The sequence below is a fragment of the Schistocerca americana genome, chromosome 4 (genome assembly GCF_021461395.2).
Source record: "Schistocerca americana isolate TAMUIC-IGC-003095 chromosome 4, iqSchAmer2.1, whole genome shotgun sequence".
NCBI classification, from domain to species: Eukaryota; Metazoa; Arthropoda; class Insecta; order Orthoptera; family Acrididae; genus Schistocerca; species Schistocerca americana.
The window spans coordinates 825,329,935-825,352,467 of NC_060122.1; the positions used below are offsets into that span (position 1 = coordinate 825,329,935).

A 22,533-nucleotide genomic window follows, 5' to 3' on the forward strand; every position below is an offset into this window, starting at 1 on the left:
GCTTTGTAATGGGTGGTCATTATTCTCATTTTGTGTCTTCTACATAGGTCCACTAATCTCTCACCATTCTTGTTTGTTCTCTTGTGGGCTGGATAATCTCCCATAGGATCTCTAAACTTCCTTTCCGTGCCTATTGGCGAGTTAAAATCTCCTTGCAAAATAGTGACACCTCTTTTGTCCACATCTGTCACTACCTTATCCAGAGTGGACCAAAAATTTTTCAGTTCCTGTTTGTTCATCTTAGTTCTTATGATTTGTTGGTGCATGTGCACTTACTGTTGTATAGGTTTTGTTTCCTATTTTCATTGTCAGATATGACCGTGTTTCGTTTACGCCCTTCCACGCAGTGATACTATCCAGCTATCTATAATCTACTACAAACGCTGTACCTATGTAACTTGTGTAAACATCACATGGTAGTATCGCATTCTTCAGTTCGCATTTCATTAAATATTGTGCCATTCTGCTACATCACAACCACTTGATATCTCTACTTCCATTGAACTGATATGGTCTATGCTGATGACCCTTACCCTGCTTCTGTCAGTCTCTTGCACATGTGACAAATGCAGAACTTCTCCTATGTCTACACAGACTAGTTTCTCTGTATATTTCAGTATTTTACCATGCAAGTTGATACTAAGCAACCGCAATTTAATTGGATTGCGTTGTTCCGAAATGAACCTTATGGCACTTCATTACTGGCAGTAGTGCTTAAATGGAATGACTTATCTTCCAGCTCTATTAAGCATTGTTCCAGGCTATCTTTGGCATCATGTTTACTCAGAAATTCCAGGTCAAGTGTGACATCATAGCTGCTGACAACTTTAGAATGTACTTCCACACATGGCAAAAATTATTTCCCTCCCACTTGGAATTTATTACTGCCAAACCAAGTGAATGAACTGCCAGTTCATCTTCGCCAAAGCAGTTTTAATCCAATTAGTTTGCAGTATCAGTTATCTTTATGACACCAGAACATTCCAGGAGTTGTCTTGTGACAGCCAGAGCGAGAGCACCAGCAGCAGCGAGTACTGTTTGTATAAAGCGTTTATTTTGCATTTTGTTTACGACCTTCCACTAAGGAAGGGATTCTATTTGTGTTTATCTGCTCTGCATAGTAACTAACAGTTCTTGATAAAACTTTACGTAGTTTTCGTGTTAGATTTCTTAGTGTTTTCTTGATCGTTTAGAACAGAAAGCGCCCTAAAACCGTCTTTTGTTTGTTTCGCGGCCGTTAGCCACTAGTCACTTGAATCAGCAGTTGTCTTGTGACAGCCAGAGCGAGAGCACCAGCAGCAGCGAGTACTGTTTGTATAAAGCGTTTTTGTACTTATTTGCTGCGCTTAGCTTTTAAATAGTTTTTCTGGGAAAACCTAGCGTAGTTTTTGCGTCTCGTATTTCAGTGAGTGTTTCTTGATTATCAGAGTAGCTCATCAGAAGATTATCTTGGGAATTTGTCACCGTATAGAGTAGGGTAAACATAGTCATGTGTAGGGACTGTGGTTGTTGTGAGCGGACGCAAGGAGAATTGGCCACTCTTCGGGGGCAGGTGGAGGCTTTCTCTGTTAGGCTCATCGAGCTCGAGGCGCAGGCGTCGGCTCGTAGTGGCGTTGGGGCAACTGTGGTGAGACCTATGCCTACTTCGGTGGCCTTGGAATCACATGGAACCCCTGATGTCGCTGCGTCTTCCGGCAGTGAGAATCTTACCGGTCAGCCATCACTCCAGGGTGAATGGCGGACAGTGGTGGGCTCGCGCGTGCCTGGCCGAAAGGCGAAGGTGGGATCTGGCCGCGTGGCAGCTGCCTTACCCCTTTCCAACAGGTACGGGGTGCTTCCTAGTGGTGATGACATCGTTTCCGAGCCACCACAGGATGCCTCGCCTGTTGGGCCAGTGGCCGATTCTCCGGCAAGGTCCCGACAGTCACAGAGGGCGGGCCTATTAGTTATAGGGAGCTCCAACGTTAGGCGGGTTATGGAGCCCCTCAGGAAAATAGCGGGTAGGTCGGGGAAGAATGCCAGTGTGCACTCGGTGTGCTTGCCGGGGGGTCTCGTCCGTAACGTGGAGGAGGCCCTTCCGGCAGCTATTGAACACACTGGGTGTGACCGGCTGCAGATAGTAGCACATGTCGGAACGAATGACGCCTGCCGCTTCGGTTCTGAGGCCATCCTTGGTTCCTTCCGGCGGCTGGCTGATTTGGTGAAGACAACCAGCATCGCACGCGGAGTGCAAGCTGAGCTTAATATCTGCAGCATAGTGCCCAGAGTCGATCGCGGTCCTCTGGTTTGGAGCCGTGTGGAGGGTCTAAACCAGAGGCTCAGACGACTCTGCGACTATAATGGTTGCAAATTCATCAACCTCCGTTATTGGGTGGAGAACTGTAGGGCCCCCCTAGACAGGTCAGGCATGCACTACACACCGGAAGCAGCTACTAGGGTAGCAGATAGCAGAGTACGTGTGGCGTGCACACGGGGGTTTTTTAGGTTAGAGGGACCCCCCCTTGGGCGAAATGATAAAATACCTGACGGCTTACCAGAGAGGACATTATCATCGTTGATAAAGAACGTCCGTCCTCAGAGACCAAAAACAGGAAAAGTTAACGTAATATTGGTAAACTGCAGGAGTATCCAGGGCAAGGTTCCTGAATTAGTATCTCTTATTGAAGGAAATAGTGCGCATATAGTATTAGGAACGGAAAGTTGGTTAAAACCGGAAGTGAACAGTAACGAAATCCTAGACACAGAATGGAATATATACCGCAAGGATAGGATAAACGCCAATGGTGGAGGAGTATTTATAGCAGTAAAGAATTCAATAATATCCAGTGAAGTTATTAGCGAATGCGAATGTGAAATAATCTGGGTTAAGTTAAGTATCAAAGGTGGGTCAGATATGATAGTCGGATGCTTCTATAGACCACCTGCATCAGCAACCGTAGTAGTTGAGCGCCTCAGAGAGAACCTGCAGAACGTCGTGAAGAAGTTTCGTGGTCATACTATTGTTATAGGGGGAGACTTCAATCTACCAGGTATAGAATGGGATAGTCACACAATCAGAACTGGAGCCAGGGACAGAGACTCTTGTGACATTATCCTGACTGCCTTGTCCGAGAATTACTTCAAGCAGATAGTTAGAGAACCAACTCGTGAAGCTAACGTTTTAGACCTCATAGCAACAAATAGACCGGAATTTTTCGACTCCGTGAATGTAGAAGAGGGTATCAGTGATCATAAGTCAGTGGTTGCATCAATGACTACAAGTGTAATAAGAAATGCCAAGAAAGGAAGGAAAATATATTTGCTTAACAAGAGTGATAGGGCACAAATCGCAGAATATCTGAGTGACCACCATCAAACGTTCATTTCTGAGGAAGAGGATGTGGAACAAAAATGGAAAAAATTCAGAAACATCGTCCAGTACGCCTTAGATAAGTTCGTACCGACTAAGGTCCAAAGCGAGGGGAAAGATCCACCGTGGTATAACAATCATGTACGAAAGGTAGTACGGAAACAAAGAAAGCTTCATCATAGGTTTAAGAGTAGTCGAATCATAGCTGATAAGGAAAAGCTGAACGAAGCGAAAAAGAGCGTAAAGAGAGCAATGAGAGAAGCATTCAACGAATTCGAACATAAAACATTGGCAAACAGTCTAAACAAGAACCCTAAAAAGTTTTGGTCATATGTAAAATCGGTAAGCGGATCTAAATCCTCTATTCAGTCACTCGTTGACCACGATGGCACCGAAACAGAGGACGACGGAAGAAAGGCAGAAATACTGAATTCAGTGTTCCGAAACTGTTTCACTGCGGAAAATCGTAACACGGTCCCTGACTTCAGCCGTCGCACGGACGCCAAAATGGAAAATATTGAAATAAACGATATCGGAATTGAAAAACAACTGCTATCACTTAGTAGCGGAAAAGCATCCGGACCAGACGAGATACCCTTAAGATTCTACAGTGATTATGCTAAAGAACTTGCCCCCTTTCTATCAGCAATTTATCGTAGATCGCTGGAAGAACGTAAAGTACCTAGCGACTGGAAGAAAGCGCAGGTCGTTCCCAGTTTCAAGAAGGGTCATAAATCAGATGCGAATAATTATAGGCCTATTTCGCTTACGTCAATCTGTTGTAGAATAATGGAACATGTTTTGTGTTCTTGTATTATGACGTTCTTAGATAATACAAATCTCCTTCATCATAACCAACATGGATTCCGCAAACAGAGATCATGTGAAACTCAGCTCGCCCTATTTGCCCAAGAAATTCACAGTGCCGTAGACACTGGCGAGCAGATTGATGCCATATTCCTGGACTTCAGGAAGGCATTTGATACGGTTCCGCACTTACGTTTAGTGAAAAAAATACGAGCTTACGGAATATCGGACCAGGTTTGTGATTGGATTCAGGATTTCCTAGAAGAAAGAACACAACATGTCATTCTTAACGGTTCAAAATCTGCAGATGTAGAGGTAATTTCGGGAGTACCGCAGGGAAGCGTGATAGGACCTTTATTGTTTACAATATACATAAATGACTTAGTTGACAACATCGGTAGCTCCGTGAGGCTATTTGCAGATGGCACGGTTGTCTACAAGAAAGTAGCAACATCAGAAGACTCGTACATACTCCAGGAGGACCTGCAGAGGATTAATGCATGGTGCGACAGCTGGCAGCTTTCCCTAAACGTAGATAAATGTAATATAATGCGCATACATAGGGGCAGAAATCCATTCCAGTACGATTATGCCATAGGTGGTAAATCATTGGAAGCGGTAACGACCGTAAAATACTTAGGAGTTACTATCCGGAGCGATCTGAAGTGGAATGATCACATAAAACAAATAGTGGGAAAAGCAGGCGCCAGGTTGAGATTCATAGGAAGAATTCTAAGAAAATGTGACTCATCGACGAAAGAAGTAGCTTACAAAACGCTTGTTCGTCCGATTCTTGAGTATTGCTCATCAGTATGGGACCCTTACCAGGTTGGATTAATAGAAGAGATAGACATGATCCAGCGAAAAGCAGCGCGATTCGTCATGGGGACATTTAGTCAGCGCGAGAGCGTTACGGAGATGTTGAACAAGCTCCAGTGGCGGACACTTCAAGAAAGGCATTACGCAATACGGAGAGGTTTATTATCGAAATTACGAGAGAGCACATTCCGGGAAGAGATGGGCAACATATTACTACCGCCCACATATATCTCGCGTAATGATCACAACGAAAAGATCCGAGAAATTAGAGCAAATACGGAGACTTACAAGCAGTCGTTCTTCCCAAGCACAATTCGTGAATGGAACAGGGAAGGGGGGATCAGATAGTGGTACAATAAGTACCCTCCGCCACACACCGTAAGGTGGCTCGCAGAGTATAGATGTAGATGTAGATGTAGACTCAGAAATAAAGTTGATGAACTACTCATTTGTATCGATGAAATGAATTCATCTAACCAAATTGGCATAATCTGCCTCTCTGAACATCAAGTGACCACTGGTATAGATATGTTAGACATTTCAGAATTTAATCTAGCTTCCTACTTCTGCAGAGAAGATATGGATGGAGGAGGAGTTGCCACATTTATTAAAAACTGCCATAAATTCTAGAACATTGACATTAATAAATTCTGTTTAGAGCAGCATCTAGAAGCATGTGCAACAGAAGTAGAGTTCCATAACAGATCTTATATAATTGCAACTATTTACCGAGCACCTGCAGGAAATTATAATCTATTCATAAATCATCTAGAAGCTCTTTTGGGTTATTTAACAGGAAGAAACAAAGAAATTTTGATTGCTGGTGACTTTAATACATATTTTCTAATGCAATCTTTCAGTAAACATTCACTGCAGTTAGTAATGTTGTCTTTCAATCTAACTCACACTGTAAACTTTCCAACTAGGATCACTAAATCCTCAAGGACAGCCATTGATAACATTTTTATAGACAAATCAAAGGAACAAAATCATATCATAAAACTTTTTATAAATGGACTATCAGATCATGACATGCAGCTCCTTGCTTTAGATGTAAATTCTAAGCAGATTATCAAGACTGCTAAATATGAGTACAGGAGAGTAGTCAATCAACCAAAAATTGAGTGTTTTAGAAAACTGCTCAAAGATATGATCTGGAAAGATGTTTATAGTGCTCATGACATGAATGAAAAATATAACACATTCATGAACAATGTCAGTACCATGTTTGAAAACTGTTTTCCTCTAAAAGTTACTCAAATTAAACAGAAGTCTATAATAAAACCATGGATTACACAAGGAATAAAGATTTCCTGTAAGACAAAAAGGAAAATGTATCTGTCGACCAAGAATAGCTCCAATGCTGATGATTTAGCTAAATACAAGGAATACTATAAAATATTTAAAAAAGTAATTCAGACATCTAAAAAAATGCACTGCAAGAAGAAGATAGCAAAGTCAGGGAACAAAATAAAAACAATATGGGATATAGTGAAAGAGGAGACTGGTAGAACCAGAAAGGAACAGGAGCAAATAGCACTAAGGGTAGATGACATATTAGTAACCGATGGCATAGTGTGGCAAATCTATTTAACAAGTACTTTATAGCCAATACTGATAGAATGTGATTGTCAGGATCAGTAAATAATGCCCTTGAATATCTGAAACCAGCCTTCACAAATAGTTTCAGGTACATGAATGCCACTCACTTCACCAAAAGAAATAACTTCCACAATAAAATCTTTAAAAACAAAGCATTCTAGTGGTTACGATGAAATATCAACAAAGTTAATTAAGGCATGTTCTTGTGAATTTAGTACAATTCTGAGTTACTTGTGTAACCAGTCAATTATAACTGGGACATTTCCTGACTGGCTAAAATATGCAGATGTTAAGCCTCTGTTCAAGAAATGGGATAAAGAGATACCATCAAACTACAGACCGATTTCACTTTTGCCAGCATTCTCAAAAAATTTTAGAAAAGGTAATGTTCAGGCAGCTTCTCAAACATTTGACCACAAGTAACATATTATCAAGAAGGGTTCTGATATCGAGAAGGCTATTTACACCTACAGTGAAAATGTACTTAATTCATTAAATAACAAGTTACTAGCAGCAGGTATTTTCTGTGATTTGTCAAAGGCATTCGATTGTGTGAACTACAACATCCTTTTAAATAAATTAGAATTCTATGGTGTCATGGGCAGTGCTGCAAAATGGTTCAAGTCATGCCTCGCTAACAGGAAACAAAGGGTGTCAGTGCAAGGGACTAGTGAATTAAGTCATCAGTCATCATCAGAATGGGAAGAAATTACATGTGGTGTCCCACAAGGATCCATTTTAGGGTCATTGCTTTTTCTTGTGTACATTAATGATCTCTCATCAGTTACACTGCCAGAAGCAGAGCTCGTTTTGTTTGCAGATGCCACAAGTATTGCAATAAATAGTATGTCAAGTGTAGTTTAGAAAGATCTGCTAATGATATTTTCATGTGTATTAACAAATGTTTTAAAGCCAACTCACTGACATTAAACTTGGCAAGGACTCACTACATGCAATCAGAACCTGTAAGAGGTTTCCACCCAGCATATGCATAAAGTATGAAGAAGAGCAGATAGAAGAGGTTGACAGTCTTAAATTTCTGGGATTACAACTTGATAATAAATTCAGTCGGGAGGAGCACACCACAGAACTGCAGAAACGCCTTAACAAATATGTACTTGCAACTCGAGTGTTAGCAGACATAGGCGTCATAAAAATGAAAAAGCTCGCATACTTTGCCTACTTTCATTCCATAATGTCATATGGTATAATATTTTGGGGTAACTCTTCAAGTCAAACAAAAGTTTTCAGAGTCTGAAAGCGTGTAATACATATTATTTGTGGAGTAAATTCACGGACGTCCTGTAGAAACCTCTTCAAAGAACTGGGTATACTAACTACTGCCTCTCAGTATATTTACTCATTAATGAAATTTGTCCTAAATAATATATCTCTTTTTCCAACAAACAGCTCAGTTCATACATACAATACCAGGAACAAAAATGATCTGCACAAGGACTTAAAAGCACTTACTTTAGTTCAAAAAGGGGTCCACTACTCAGGAACACTCATCTTCAATAATTTGCCAGCAAACATAAAAAATTTAGTTACAAATAAAGATCAATTTAAAAGGAGCCTGAAAGACTTACTAGCGACCAACTCCTTCTACTCCATAGACGAATTTTTTAATAGAAACAAATGATGTATTGTATATATATTCATACTATTAGTATTGTTATTTCAGCTTAAAAAAAAAAAAAAAATATTGACATGTTCCACATCCACGAGGATCTCCTCAGCACAGATCTATGGAACGAAAAACTAATCTAATCTAACATCTCCCTCATTGACACCACTGAATGTACAATGAAGGAACTACAAATTCATTACCCCTGACTTGCTATTGATACCTGCAATCCTGTGTCCAATAGAAACTTAAATACCCATACTTCTGCACAACATTTCATACAATAATCTGCCAGTGATTCCATATACTGGCTTACTGTGCTCAGATTTACATGGGGCACTGCATGGTGTCACAACATTCCCATTTTTGTTTTGCACCATACTGTGAGCTTCATCCTGCAACCATCTTCCCTGTGTCTGTGGAGACCTATGCTGACAGTCCCACTCCAAGTGCTGACCTCTCTTACACCTCCCATACTGAGATATCCTACAGTTACACGAAATATGACGAGTTTGACTATATTGATAACGTGTTTTTCACATTAAAAACCATCCTGCTTTCCCTGAGTCTGGTCACCACATCTATTTTTGTCAAAGCCATTGTAGTTTTCTATCTTTGTTTAATGGCTTCAGTAATACTACTCATCTCTTACATGAAATTTCACCTGGTAAACTGCACAGGAATGTGTCTGACACTATCTGCTCTGCCTTTTGAAGAATGACTTTGTTAGCATTGTCACTATCTGTCAGTTCATAAGTATTAATATTTTACTTCGTAATTCAGTCTGTAAAGGTTTCCCTGCCCCCTTGCCTCTGTGTAACACTGTTTAGTGGCTCTTGATAATACCTAGTAGTATTCTTCCTCTGATATAATTTCAACAGCCCTTCCTGCAAGGAAAGAGCTCCTGAAAGGAGCGAGTGTTCAATAGTTTCTCGTGGCACATCACATATGCCCCAGCATCTCCTGTTAATTTCCACCAAGCTATTCTCAACAACTGATAGTCATTCCACCCTCTTAGTTCATGGCAGTGAGTAGAATGTTCACGAAAGTCAAAACATCCTCACCTGATTTACCTAAAACAGTAGTCACTAACTTTGCGGTACTTTCATCGATGACAGATATGATCATACTAGGAGAGGACTTGAGGGCTGTTCCTGTCTCTCCTCCCATAACCTCTCTAGTTCCTATGTAACTATGTTATCTGCTCACATTTAAGCAATCTGATCAAGTAAGTGGCGAATTGCCTCTTGAGCTGATACCTTCTTATCTGATGCCATCCTGCTCATCGTCTGCTACTGCCAAAACCCACGTTACAAGACCATATAGTATTTATAGTCAGCAATTAGTTGTATTCTGCTGAATGTCATTACTGGACTGCCACTGCCATTGTTGCTCCATGTTAATGTCCAACTTCCATTGTAGCCTACATTAGCTCTTCTGACATCAAACACAGGGGCTCGGGTTCTCTAATGGGTAGACAAGGCACTTTTAATCAAGTTCAGCTTAGAGGTATTTGTTTTATAGAGACGAGTTGTGTCCACAACAGCAGACGAAGAGTGGGTATTGAACCCACAGTCCTCGGTGCCTGATGCATAGTCATGAAGATGCCTGCATATGCTGCACCCAGAGTGCTGCAGTAGGCCATAGTGAGGTGACCTTATGTGACAAGTGCCTCGGTAGCCCAATGGTCAGTGTGAATGACTGTTAAACAAAGGACCAAGCTTCAATTCCTGGCACTGCCAGCAATTTTTCTTTAGTGGGAGGACTGGAATGGTGTTCCCTCAGCCTCATGATGCCAGCTTAGGGGCTACTTGAGTTCAGTAGTACCACTGGTCATTGACGAGATGGTTGTGCTAGTATACTAAAATTGGCATGGTAATGAAATGCTGCTCTGGCTGATTATGTTAAGCAATGCAATTATGACAATGGGCATTGCAAAGCCAGTTCCAACATGCCCATCACTGCTCTGCCAACTCCATGTGATCTGGGGTTTGCTGCAAGCCCGTGCGTGCAGGATGTGGATGCCCATTTGTCACTGTCAAGGTGTAAATCTCATGTCTAACTGTGAATAAAGAGTTTGATACTACTGGTTAGTTGCTGTGGCTTCTGTTCCTGTTGTATGGACATTAGCCTCAACTACATTGAAACTGAAATGTCTGAGTGAGTATCAGTCACATCATCATGAGTAACAGGAGAGCAGCTTTCTATCCCTCAGCAGCCTTTAAAAACTGCACCACTACAGTGACTTGAAAAGATGTTTAAGATGAATATCAACAAAAGTAGAACAAACGTAATGCAATGTAGTTGAATTAAATCAGGTGATGCTGAGGGAACTACATTAGGAAATGAGACACTAAAAGTACTAGATGAGTTTTGCTATTTGAATAGCAAAACAACTGATGATGACTAAAGTAGTGAGGATAAAAATACAGTCTGGCAACAACTATAAAAGTGTTTCAGAAAAACAATTTTTTAGCATCAGATGTAGATTTAAGACTTAGAAAGTCTTTTCTGAAGGTGTTTGTGTTTAGTACTCCTCTGTTCAGAAGTGATACATGGATAATAAGCAGGTCAGACAAGAAGAGAAAGAAAGTTTCTGAAATGTGGTGCTACAGAAGGATGATGAAAATTAGACATGTGGTGCTACAGAAGAATGGTGAAAATTAGGTAGGTAGATTACATAATTAGTGAAGAAATACCTACTCAGGTTGGAAAGAAAAAAAATAATGGCACAATGTGACTAAAGAAAGGGGTTCTTTAATAGGACATATCCTGAGGCATTAAGCACATGTCAGTATGCTAATGGAGAGAAGTGTGGTGCATAGAAATAGGAGAGGAAGATTAAGGTTGTACTACAGTAGGCAGGTTCGTATAAATTCCCTGACAAAAAAGTAAAACACTCACAAAACTTTGTCAGACATCAGTTTCACTTCATGCATGTACACACCATCAGATGGTATGTAAATGATTGGAGCTTTAAATCTCTGTGACTAGTTGAACAGCTAACAGAGTCCATTAGTGTTGTTCATGTTTACTGTTGGTACCAGGCCTCATAAGGTGTATAAGGGGTGTAAGCAGTGTCAGATGTTGTGTCATCTCTGTGAAGACATGCAAATGCCACATACTCATATGAGGAAGCATTGTTGGTACCAAACAGAGTTTGAAAAGGACTTCATTGTTGGTCTTCATTTGGCCTACTGGTTGAATTGTGCAATATCCAGATATGTAGGGCATTTGGATGTGACAACGGCCCAGTGCTCTGCAAGGAAGGTGAAGGTAGGCATACCACTCATCAAGATTCCAGTCAACCATGTCTGTTCACCAGAAGACAGATGTACTGTATTGTACACTAGGCACATCAAAACCCATTCACATTTGTGCCTGCCATTCAAGTACAAGTAATGGACTCCCTGCAATATGCTGTGCCATTACACAACATTGGTCAAAAACTAGCAGTAGCTGCACTAGCAAATTACTGCCACATGTGTAGGCTGCCATTACCAACACAACACAAATGGCTACATCTGGAGTGGTGCTGTGACCAGGAACTATGCACAGTTGATGAATGGCATCACATCGTGTATGACTTCAGTTCATGGTCGTTAGGTGACTGAAGGAATTCTGATGGCACAGCAGTATAGACATCTGCTTTATCATGTGTTACCTCACACGTGACTGTATTATGGTGCCATTTTTCAACAGCAAAATGTTCGTCCATACATGGCATGTGCCTCTACGAATGGTCTGTGTGATGTTGAGGTACTCCTAAGGCCAACAAGATTCACATATCTGTTCCTGATACAACATGTCTCAGGATATTGAGGACCAGTTACAACAGTTGTGGGTCAGGTTGCCTCAGGAGAGGGTACAATGGCTCCCTTCCTAATGGAATCAGTGCATGCATCCACTCCAGAGGGAGTGCTACATTTTACTAATAAGTTAGCTTATTCTGCCAAGTTCTTTGTTAATTTGATTAAACTTTGTAATCATTGAAATAACCCTCAGATAAGAAAGATTAATTTTGCTCCCCCCGCCCCCACCACCACTCTCAGTTCTTCACTTCTTTTGTCGGGCATGTAGATGTAGGTTGCAGCAGTTATCCAGGGATGAAAAGGCTTACACAGGATAGACCAGTATGGAAAGCTGCATCAAGTCAGTCTTTGGATTGGCAATCACAACAACTGAACATCATTTCACATTTATCTGTGAATCTTATTAAGTACCTTTTTAATGTTTTTGGCTGATGTGAGTTGTTTAGATCATCTTCCATGAAGAAGTGTTCTCAGCAATTTCTACCATCACCACCCTCTCATTGTACCATTCTCTGGCAAACAGAGGATCACTGAATATAAGTGCTTTAATTCAGTATGTATTCTGAAATATCGTCAGTTCTCACTCGAATGCTCCACATAATTATTCATTAAATCTCACATTGTTTAGAGTAATCTTTCGCAGTATTCATATTTAAAAATAAAATGGTTTATATACTCATCCACAAAGATGCTTGTTCTTTAAAGTGCTGAATATGTACCCCTTATTGGATCACAAAAGAGGTTTCTCTTGTTAATATTAATCTGACTTACTGATTTTTTGTATTATTCCATTAGTTAACTACACTAATTACAGACTAATTGCAAATTATTATTTTATTATTATTCTAGCCAGAACCAGAGAAACAGGAAACTGTAGTTTCCAAATATCAGGTAGAGCCTCCTCCTGATCTTCGCAGCCAGTTTCTGATAGAAATGGACAGAAGGGAAAAACAACGAGCAGCAGATGATGAGCGAAAGAGACAGGAAGAGAAGCGACGTGCTATTGAGGTATGATATGATATAGTTGTCAGTGTAATGACTCTGTTAAGAATGTGTGACAGAAAGAAGGAAACCATTAGAGTTGGTGTCCTTGCCAAGTTAGACTAAGATGAGGGAAGATATGCTGTGGCCATTGAGCATTGTGGCCATTGTTTTCTACACTTGCCTAATTCAAGATTTCTGGATAATATTTTGTAACCAGCTCTTCCTAAATACGAGTACGGAGTCTTAACTGTTGGTCTGATGTGAGAAATGATATTGTTACATCTATGAAGAGTAATTAACAGTTGACCAGCAGTTTCAGTAGTATCATTAGTACTAGCTAATGTGACTTGTAGAGTTAGTGAGCCGGCCGGTGTGGCCGTGAAGTTCTAGGCGCTTCAGTCTGGAACTGCGTGACTGCTATGGTCACAGGTTTGAATCCTGCCTCGGGCATGGATGTGTGTGATGTCCTTAGGTTAGTTAGGTTTAAGTAGTTCTAAGTTCTAGGGGACTGATTACCACAGATGTTAAGTCCCATAGTGCTCAGAGCCATTTGAACCATTTAGAGTTAATGAAGTAAACATGTGGTTCGTGGATACATCATTGATTTATTTCAAACTCCTGAAAGGTCTCTTTCATTTAAATATGTAATGCACATGATGGGGGCATCCAAATATGTATGGGACATTTAATTCTCTGATACCATCCTTCTGTGACAAATTTGGTGCGTTATAAGAAAGGTTAGTACATTACATTGCCAACATTACAATCAATATTTCTGTTTACTGTGTGTAATTATGAATCATTATGCATGCTTTGTGTGATTTAGAATATAATGTTAAAGCTTTTGTGTAAATAATTTAGCAGTAAAGGAGACAACCCACTGAATAGTAGAAGTGCTGTTTTCTCAATAGGCACACAAAAGAGACTTTCCACATCTACGTCTACATCTGCATGATTACTCTGCAATTCACATTTAAGTGCTTGGCAGCGGGTTCATCGAACCAGAATCATACTATCTCCCTACCATTCCACTCCCGAACAGCGCGCGGGAAAAACGAACACCTAAACCTTTCTGTTCGAGCTCTGATTTCTCTTATTTTATTTTGATGATCATTCCTACCTATGTAGGTTGGGCTCAACAAAATATTCGGAAGAGAAAGTTGGTGACTGAAATTTCGTAAATAGATCTCGCCACGACGAAAAACGTCTTTGCTTTAATGACTTCCACCCCAACTCGCGTATCATATCTGCCACACTCTCTCCCCTATTGCGTGATAATACAAAACGAGCTGCCCTTTTTTGCACCCTTTCGATGTCCTCCGTCAGTCCCACCTGGTGGGGATCCCACACCGTGCAGCAATATTCTGACAGAGGACGAACGAGTATAGTGTAAGCTGTCTCTTTAGTGGACTTGTTGCATCTTCTAAGTGTCCTGCCCATGAGACGCAACCTTTGGCTCGCCTTCCCCACAATATTATCTATGTGGTCTTTCCAACTGAAGTTGTTCGTAATTTTAACACCCAGGTACTTAGTTGAATTGACAGCCTTGCAAATTGTACTATTTATCGAGTAATCGAATTCCAACGGATTTCTTTTGGAACTCATGTGGATCACCTCACACTTTTCGTTATTTAGCATCAACTGCCACCTGCCACACCATACAGCAATCTTTTCTAAATCGCTTTCCAACTGATACTGGTCTTTGGATGACCTTACTAGATGGTAAATTACAGCATAATCTGCGAACAACTAAGAGAACTGCTCAGATTGTCACCCAGGTCATTTATATAGATCAGGAACAGCAGAGGTCCCAGGACACTTCCCTGGGGAACACCTGATATCACTTCAGTTTTACTCGATGATTTGCCATCTATTACTACGAACTGCGACATTCCTGACAGGAAAACACGAATCCATTTGGACAACTGAGACGATACCCCATAGGCCCGCAGCTTGGTTAGAAGTTGCTTGTGAGGAAAGGTGTCAAAAGCTTTCTGGAAATCTAGAAATACGGAATCAACTTGAGATACCCTGACGATAGCGGCCATTACTTTGTGCGAATAAAGAGCTAGCTGCGTTGCACAAGAACGATGTTTTCTGAAACCATGCTGATTACGTATCAATAGATCATTCCCTTCGAGGTGATTCATAATGTTTGAATACAGTATATGCTCCAAGACCCTACTGCATACCGACGTCAATGAAATAGGTCTGTAGTTCGATGGATTACTCCTACTACCCTTCTTAAACACTGGTGCAACCTGCGCAAATTTCCAATCTGCAGGTACAGATCTATTGGTGAGCAAGCAGTTGTATATGATTGCTAAGTAGGGAGCTATTGTATCAGCGAAATTTGAAGGGAACCTAATCGGTATACAATCTGGACCTGAAGACTTGCCCGTATCAAGCGATTTGAGTTGCTTCGCAACCCCTAAGGTATCTACTTCTAAGAAAGTCATGCTAGCAGCTGTTCGTGTTTCAAATTCTGGAATATTCCATTCGTCTTCCCTGGTGAAGGAATTTCGGAAAACTGCGTTCAATAACTCCGCTTTAGCGGCACAGTCATCGGTAACAGTACCATTGGCACTGTGCAGCGAAGGTATTGACTGCGTCTTGCCACTTGTGTACTTTACATAGGACCACAATTTCTTCGGATTTTCTACCAAATTTTGAGACAATGTTTCGTTGTGGAACCTATTAAAGGCATCTCGCATTGAAGTCTGTGCCAAATTTTGCGCGTCTGTAAATTTTAGCCAATCTTCGGGATTTCGCGTTCTCCTGAACTTCGCATGCTTTTTCCGTTGCCTGTGCAACAGCGTTCGTACCTGTTTTGTATACCATGGGGGATCAGTTCCATCTCTTACCAATTTATGAGGTGTGAATCTCTCAATTGCTGTTGCTACTATATCTTTGAATTTGAGCCACATCTCGTCTGCATTTGCATAGTCAGTTCGGAAGGAATGGAGATTGTCTCTTAGGAAGGCTTCTAGTGACACTTTATCCGCTTTTTTAAATAAAATTATTTTGCATTTGTTTCTGGTGGATTTGGAAGAAACGGTATTGAGCCTAGCTACAATGACCTTGTGATCACTAATCCCTGTATCAGTCATGATGCTCTCTATTAGCTCTGGATTGTTTGTGGCTAAGAGGTCAAGCGTGTTTTCGCAACCATTTACAATTCGTGTGGGTTCGTGGACTAACTGCTCGAAATAATTTTCGGAGAAAGCATTTAGGACAACCTCGGAAGATGTTTTCTGCCTATCACCGATTTTGAACAAGCATTTTTGCCAACATATTGAGAGAAGGTTGAAGTCCCCACCAACTATAACCATATAACCTAAAAAACCGCCCAGTCCATGCCACACAGCCTCCGCTACCCATGTAGCCGCCAGCTGAGTGTAGTGAACTCCTGAACTATTCAGCGGAACTCAAAACCCCACCACCCTATGGCGCAAGTCAAGGAATCTGCAGCCAACACGGCCGCAAAACCGTCTGAGCATCTGATTCAGACCCTCCACCCGGCTCTGCACCAAAGGTCCGCAGTCGGTTCTGTCGACGATGCTGCAGATGGTGAGCTCTGCCTTCATCTCGTAAGCAAGACCGGCAGCCTTCACCAAATCAGATAGCCGCTGGAATCCACAGAGAATTTCCTCAGATCCAAAGCGACACACGTCATTAGTGCCGACATGTGCCACCACCTGCAGCTGGCTGCACCCTGTGCTCTTCATAGCATCCGGAAGGACCCTTTCCACATCAGGAATGACTCCACCCGTAATGCACACAGAGTGCACACTGGATTTCTTCCCCTCCTTAGCCACCATATCCCTAAGGGGCCCCATTACGCGCCTGACATTGGAGCTCTCAACTACCAATAAGCCCACCCTCTGCGATTGCCCGGACCTTGAAGGCTGAGAATCATCCTGTGAAACAGGGCAGGCTGCTGCATCTGGCTCAGCCAGAGACAGCACCTGAAACCTGTTTGTCAGACGCACCGGGGAGGCTTTCTGATCAGCCTCCGGGGACGTCTTTCGCTGCCTGCCATGCCTTGGAACGACCTCCCAATCAACCACAGGCGAGGGTAACTTTTGGATGAGTCCTTTAACAAGCATGCACCCACCTACCCCCCCCCCCCCCCCCCCCCCCCCCCCCTCACACACACACAGTGCTGAGCACAACGTGCTTGAGTCCAATGGAGTCTTCACATCCCTTGTCATCTGGATCCTCGCCCTGGAACCAGCTTTTCTAAACTACACAGATGGAAGTTATCCTTGTGTAACACCTATTTTTTTTTCTCCCATAATCCTCCTAGACTTGATCTATGCTAGTCCACTTCACCCACAGCCTCTACCCAACAGTCTCCACTTTGTCTTTCTATCACCCCTTCCCAGTCCACTCCTTGACAATTGCATCATTGTGGAGTACACGAACTCATTGACACTGTTCCCCATGTGCCGTATGCACAACTACCTGGCTGTAACACTTTGTGGGGATATGAAACGGAATGATCACATTGGTTCAGTTGTGAGTAAAGCAGGTGGTAGACTTCAGTTTATTGATAGATTACTGGGGAAGTGTAATCATTCTACAAAGTAGATGGCTTACAAATCACTCATGTGGCCAGTTCTAGAATATGGCTCAAGTGTGTGGGACCTGTACCAGGTAGGACTAACAAGGGATATTAAACTTATACAGAGAATGGCAGCATGAATGGTCACAGGTTTGTTTAATCCATGGGAGAGTGTCACAGAGATACTGAAGGAACTGAACTGGCAGACTCTTGAAGACAGATGTAAACTATCCTGAAAAAAGTCTATTAACAAAGTTTCAAGAACTGGTTTTAAATGGAGGAGGAGGGGGCGATTAGTGTTTAATGTCCCGTCGACAATGGGGTTTTAAATGATTACTCCAGGAATATTCAGCAAACTCCTACATATCACTCACATAGGAATTGTGAGGATAAGATTATAATAATTACTGCATGCACAGAGGCATTCAAACAATCATTCTTCCTGTGCTCCATATGTGAATGGAATGCCATGCACTTCATGGTGGTTTGCAGAGTATAGATGTAGATGCATATGTAGATGCATCCCCATATTGTGCACTTGCTGAGTTTCACTCCCTCCAAGCTTTCAGCTACCCTACACCAACCCCATCTCCCACTTCCTGCCTCTTTCTCCCACCCGTCACAACCTCTCTCTCCAGTTTACCTGCCAGACCACAGTCTTGAAATTGTGTGTATGTGCGTGTAAGCCTGTGTACACTCACACACTGGTGTGTGTGTGTGTGTTTGTGTGTCTCCTGTAACTCATTAAAAGAGTCATCCAAAAGCTAAGAAGTTTTTCATTCTTTCTTGTGTGCCTGTCAGTGACTCAACACTTCCACTATTCGATAAGTTTTCTCCTTTACTCCTAAATTATTTACATTCTGCCAGAACTTCTTTTACCATGCTTAAAGGTTTCGTTCATTCAGCCATCATTCACATATTGTGTTCAGTAGCTTCTGTCAGTGACATTATTTTTCAGTAGCGTAAATGAGTCAAGATACACATAAACAAGAAATATACATAAAATAAGGGAAAGGCAACTACTTACCTATAGAGGATTGGTGTGTGGCACACAGAAACATACAGGGCTATTACAAATGATTGAAGCGATTTCATAAATTCACTGTAGCTCCATTCATTGACATATGGTCACGACACACTACAGATACGTAGAAAAACTCATAAAGTTTTGTTCGGCTGAAGCCGCACTTCAGGTTTCTGCTGCCAGAGCGCTCAAGAGCGCAGTGAGACAAAATGGTGACAGGAGCCGAGAAAGCGTATGTCGTGCTTGAAATGCACTCACATCAGTCAGTCATAACAGTGCAACGACACTTCAGGACGAAGTTCCACAAAGATCCACCAACTGCTAACTCCATTCGGCAATGGTATGCGCAGTTTAAAGCTTCTGGATGCCTCTGTAAGGGGAAATCAACGGGTCGGCCTGCAATGAGCGAAGAAATGGTCGAACGCGTGCGGGCAAGTTTCACGCGTAGCCCGCGGAAGTCGACGAATAAAGCAAGCAGGGAGCTAAACGTACCACAGCCGATGGTTTGGAAAATCTTACAGAAAAGGCTAAAGCAGAAGCCTTACCGTTTACAATTGCTACAAGCCCTGACACCTGATGACAAAGTCAAACGCTTTGAATTTTCGGCGCAGTTGCAACAGCTCATGGAAGAGGATGCTTTCAGTGCGAAACTTGTTTTCAGTGATGAAGCAACATTTTTTCTTAATGGTGAAGCGAACAGACACAATGTGCGAATCTGGGTGGTAGAGAATCCTCACGCAGTCGTGCAGCAAATTCGCAGTTCACCAAAAGTTAACGTGTTTTGTGCAATCTCACGGTTTAAAGTTTACGGCCCCTTTTTCTTCTGCGAAAAAAACGTTACAGGACACGTGTATCTGGACATGCTGGAAAATTGGCTCATGCCACAACTGGAGACCGACAGCGCCGACTTCATCTTTCAACAGGATGGTGCTCCACCGCACTTCCATCATGATGTTCGGCATTTCTTAAACAGGAGACTGGAAAACCGATGGATCGGTCGTGGTGGAGATCATGATCAGCAATTCATGTCATGGCCTCCACGCTCTCCTGACTTAACCCCATGCGATTCCTTTCTGTGGGGTTATGTGAAAGATTCAGTGTTTAAACCTCCTCTACCAAGAAATGTGCCAGAACTGCGAGCTCGCATCAATGATGCTTTCGAACTCATTGATGGGGACATGCTGCGCCGAGTGTGGGAGGAACTTGATTATCGGCTTGATGTCTGCCGAATCACTAAAGGGGCACATATCGAACATTTGTGACTGCCTAAAAAACTTTTTGAGTTTTTGTATGTGTGTGCAAAGCATTGTGAAAATATCTCAAATAATAAAGTTATTGTAGAGCTGTGAAATCGCTTCAATCATTTGTAATAATGCTGTATAATAGAAAACATAGGACGTTGGCTTTTGGGCTCTTGCTCTTTTTCTAGTTGGAGTATCTTATCTGTTTGCGTGTATTTTGTGTGTACATGTGTGTGTGTGTTTTGTGGTACTGTTATGAAATGGATAGTTACTACTCACCACACAGTGGAGATGCTGAGAGACAGATAGGCATGATAAAGAGACTATCGGAAAGTGAGCTTTCAGCCAACAAAGCCTTTGTCAAAAATAGACAACACACATACACACACACACACACACACACACACACACACACACACACACCCACACACACACACACATACAAACAAACAAACAAACAAATACACAAATGCGTGTGCGCGCGCGTTCACAAACACAACTCATGATGCACACATGACCACAGTCTCTGGCAGCTGAAGTCAGACTGCAAGCAGCAGTGCATGTTGGGAGAAGCAACTAGGTGGTGGGGTAAGAAGGAGGCTGGGGTGAGGAGGGGGTGAAAAAGTAGGGGTGGAGGAGAGTAAAATATTGCTAGTGAGAGGCTGCAGGGAAGAGTTGGAGAGGGGATAGGGTAGCTAGGTGCAGTCAGGAGGTTCGGCGGAGGGCATGGGAGAGAGAGGGGTAGTGGAAAAGATGAGAAGTAAAAGGACTGGGTGTGTTAGTGTAATAGAGGGCTGTGTAGTGCTGGAATGGGAACAGGGAAGAGGCTAGATGGGTAAGGACGATGACTAATGACGGTTTGGGTCAGGAGGGTTACGGGATAGTAGGATATATTGCAAGGAGAGTTCCCACCTGTGAAGTTCAGAGAAGCTGGTGTTGATTGGAAGGATCCAGATAGCACAGGCTGTAAAGCAGTCACTGAAATGAAGAACATTTGGTTGGGCAGCAAGCTCAGCAATGGGGTGGTCCAACTGTTTCTTGGCACAGTTTGTCGGTGGCTGTTCATGCAGAGAGACAGCTTGTTGGTTGTCATACACACGTAGAATGCAGCACAGTGGATGCATCTTAGCTTGTAGATCACATGACCGGTTTTACAGTATGCCCTGCCTTTGATGGGATAGGTGACATTTCTGACACGGCCCATATCCTGGTAATTGACATAGATGCAAGACCTGTCCCATACAACCTCCCATCACCACCTACTCCAGTCCTGTCACAAGCCTCAACCTTCATTAGTCATTGTCCTTATCCATATGACCCCTTCCCTGTTCCCATTCCAGCACTACACAGGCTTCTAATCCACCAATGCACTCGCAGTCTTCTTACTTCTCACCTTTTCTGCTTCCCTCGCCTCCCTCTCTCTCCTGCTAACCTACTGTCTGCACTTAGCTGCTCTAGCCTCTCTCCACTCGTCCTGGTATGCTCCCACAAGCAACACTTAACCGTGCCACTCTGCTACCCTGCTGCCCCCGCCCCTCCCTGCCCCAACCTCCTCCTTACCCCACTACCTGGTTGTCTCTCCCACGATATGCTGCTGCTTGCAGTCTGGCTTCAGCTGCCAGAGACTGCGGTCGTGTGTATGTGAGTTGCATTTTTTCAATGGAGGCCCTGTTGGCCAAAAACTGACTTTCCGACAGTCTCTTTGTTGAGCCTGCCTGCAACTCAGCATATCCGCTGTATGGTGAGTAGCAACTATTCATTTAATAATATTGCTACATTCCATCCTGAATTTTCCACTGTTTAATCAGGCACTATTATTAGAAAAATACCAAGAGCTTGAAAGCTAGTGTTAACTGTTTTCTATTAAGTGTTTCTGTGTGCCATGTACCAAGCTTCTGTAGCTAAGTGATTGTCTTTACCTCATTTTTTGTATGTTTCCAACTAGGAAATAGTAACTTTCAAACTACTTCTGTAGATGAAGTTAACAAGAGTGACATTATCTGATCAAAACTATCTGGACACCTTTTAGTGGATATTAATATGTAGTGTGTCCACCCTTCAGCTCTCGGGCATCTTGAACTCTGCTGGAGTCACTTTCAATGAAGTGTCTGAATGTCTATGGAGGAATGCTAGCCCATTCTTCCTCAAGAGTCGAAACCAGGGAAGGTAGACCATTGCCTCACAGAAACTGCTTTATGACAAAGTGCATTGTCGTGCTGATACAAACAATACTGGTACATTGTAGCGCAACTGTTCCTCTACTGTATGCAGTACACAATGATGTAAAATGTGTTAATATTCTTCCATGTTTAGTGTTTGTGTAATTGTAATAAGGGGAACCAAGCCTAACTACAAAATACACTCCCAGACTGTAACACCGCCTCCTCCATGCATCACTGCTGTCCATAAGCATGATGACAGGTAATTTGCCAAACCCATAACAGTTCCTTCAGATTACCACAGCGTAAAGCATGATTCATCACTCAAAAACAGTTGCAAGGCTTGATCTCTGGTGTTGTTGTTGTTGTGGTCTTCCCTCCATGCTGCCCTCCAATACTAAATTGGTGATCCCGCGATGGTTCAGAACATGTCCTACCAACCGATTTCTTCTTCTAGTCAAGTTGTGCCACAAATTTCTCTTCTCACCAATTCTATTCCATACCTCCTCATTAGTTATGTGATCTACCCATCTAATCTTCAG

At 42.3% G+C, this 22,533-nt stretch overlaps 1 protein-coding gene across 1 annotated transcript in view; it reads left to right on the forward strand.

Annotated features, from left to right (window-relative positions):
• The window catches only part of LOC124613834 (dynein regulatory complex subunit 7), a 346,600-nt gene that overhangs the window by 60,899 nt on the left and 263,168 nt on the right, over window positions 1-22,533 (forward strand). Inside the window, exon 4 of the mRNA XM_047142556.1 lies at window positions 12,866-13,024. Coding sequence (XP_046998512.1) covers window positions 12,866-13,024 — 159 coding nt within the window. The remainder of the gene's footprint in view (window positions 1-12,865; window positions 13,025-22,533) is intronic.